Source organism: Chaetura pelagica, unplaced genomic scaffold, assembly GCF_000747805.2.
Source record: "Chaetura pelagica isolate M959 unplaced genomic scaffold, ChaPel_1.0 scaffold50, whole genome shotgun sequence".
In the NCBI taxonomy this organism is placed as follows: domain Eukaryota; kingdom Metazoa; phylum Chordata; class Aves; order Apodiformes; family Apodidae; genus Chaetura; species Chaetura pelagica.
The window spans coordinates 5,403,861-5,405,438 of record NW_009952366.1 but is presented as its reverse complement, the minus strand read 5'-3'; the positions used below and the strand labels follow the sequence as shown (position 1 = coordinate 5,405,438).

Below are 1,578 nucleotides of genomic sequence, written 5' to 3'. Positions count from 1 at the left end.
CCCCTGTGTGTTGTGTTTTTTTTTTTTTTTTTTTTGGCAAAAAAGATTTTAGCGGTGGACGATGAGTCTCAGTTCGCTTTTCTTCTGGAAATATCTCATAGCCACCCGACAGCCTCGGTTAGGTTCCAATACCGAGGGTTTCTGTGCAGCCCGGTGGGTTTTGTAATCCCGAGCCTGTGTGCTTAATAGTGGCTACAAGTAGCTTCAGACCGCTGGGGTTTTGGGTGGGATAAAACTTCCAAGGTAAGTGAAGTCATTGGTATCTCGCCCTGGAAAATAGGCTGGGAAGAGCAGTGGCGAAATACAGTGGGTTGAGTCAGTCGGTAAATGCTGCCTGGCTCCTTCCCTAGTTATTTTTGGGTGTTCTTAGAATGTGAGGAACTAAGCATGGGTGTAATTTCAACAGGATGTTGGAAAGATGCTTTTCTCTTTCTTGGTTTGTGGAGTTTTTGAAGCCCTTGAGTTTTTCTGCCAATGTATGTGATCACTTCTGTTTTTTTATGTTCGTGTCGTGTAAATGCTAGGAAGTTGCATTTCACCCCTTTCAGGTGGCAGGCATTGTTCTCTGTGTAAGGTAGCACGAAGCAGTAACTTTGTACATGAGTATTTCCCAAGGGACACTGCACTTCTGTAAACCATCAGCAAAATAAGGTCTGTAATGATTTTTCAGGTTACTTGATGCTAAAATAATAAGCCTTTCAACCTCTTGAGGTGTGAAATTTGCAAGAGAACAATGATCACTGTACCTATTTTTCAATACGGAATTAAGGAGCATAATTTTTTATTTATTTTTATTTTATAGAACATTATAAACACCACTGGTTCCCAGAAAAGCCATGCAAGGGATCAGGTTACCGATGTATCCGGATCAACCATAAAATGGATCCTCTCATTGGACAGGCAGCACAGCGGATTGGATTGAGCAGTCAGGAACTGTTCCAGCTTCTTCCAAGCGAACTCACTCTATGGGTTGACCCGTATGAAGTGTCCTATCGTATTGGAGAGGATGGCTCGATCTGTGTGCTGTATGAAGCTGCACCAGCAGGAGGTAGCCAAAATAACACCAACATGCAAATGGTAGACAGCAGAATAAGCTGTAAGGAGGAACTTCTCTTGGGCAGAACTAGCCCTTCCAAAAGCTACAATATGATGACTGTATCAGGTTAAGATATAGTCTGTGGATGGATCACCTTAAAATGGATGGATAAATTTGGTTTTTACTTTGGGTGGGCACCTCTGGGGATGGATTATGGAATTTAAACCATGTCACAGCTGTGAAGATCGGGCACACGTTAGAGTGGTATGCTTTAAAGTGACAGTGCCATAGTTTGGACAGTACCTTTTAGTGATTTAATAGCCTGTGAGTTTAAATGATTGCAACTTGCTAGGGAGCGAAGAAGATGTAGGAAGGGTCAGTTTCTCCAAGACATCTTACTTAATTTCTACACCAATTTTCAACCCCAGTCTGTATTTCTAAAGTGATTCTCTGCAGTAGGTCTGCAGAGTAAATTTGCACTATTACATTTATTAATTTTTAGCATTTTTGGCAGCTCAGTAACAAGACTTACTGTTATGAAC

At 41.6% G+C, this 1,578-nt stretch overlaps 1 protein-coding gene across 1 annotated transcript in view; it reads left to right on the top strand.

Moving 5' to 3' along the window:
- BTG1 (B-cell translocation gene 1, anti-proliferative) overlaps positions 1-1,167 on the top strand; it is a 4,997-nt gene extending 3,830 nt beyond the window's left edge. Inside the window, exon 2 of the mRNA XM_010008058.1 lies at positions 803-1,167. Coding sequence (XP_010006360.1) covers positions 803-1,167 — 365 coding nt within the window. The remainder of the gene's footprint in view (positions 1-802) is intronic.
- Positions 1,168-1,578: the final 411 nt, after the last annotated feature.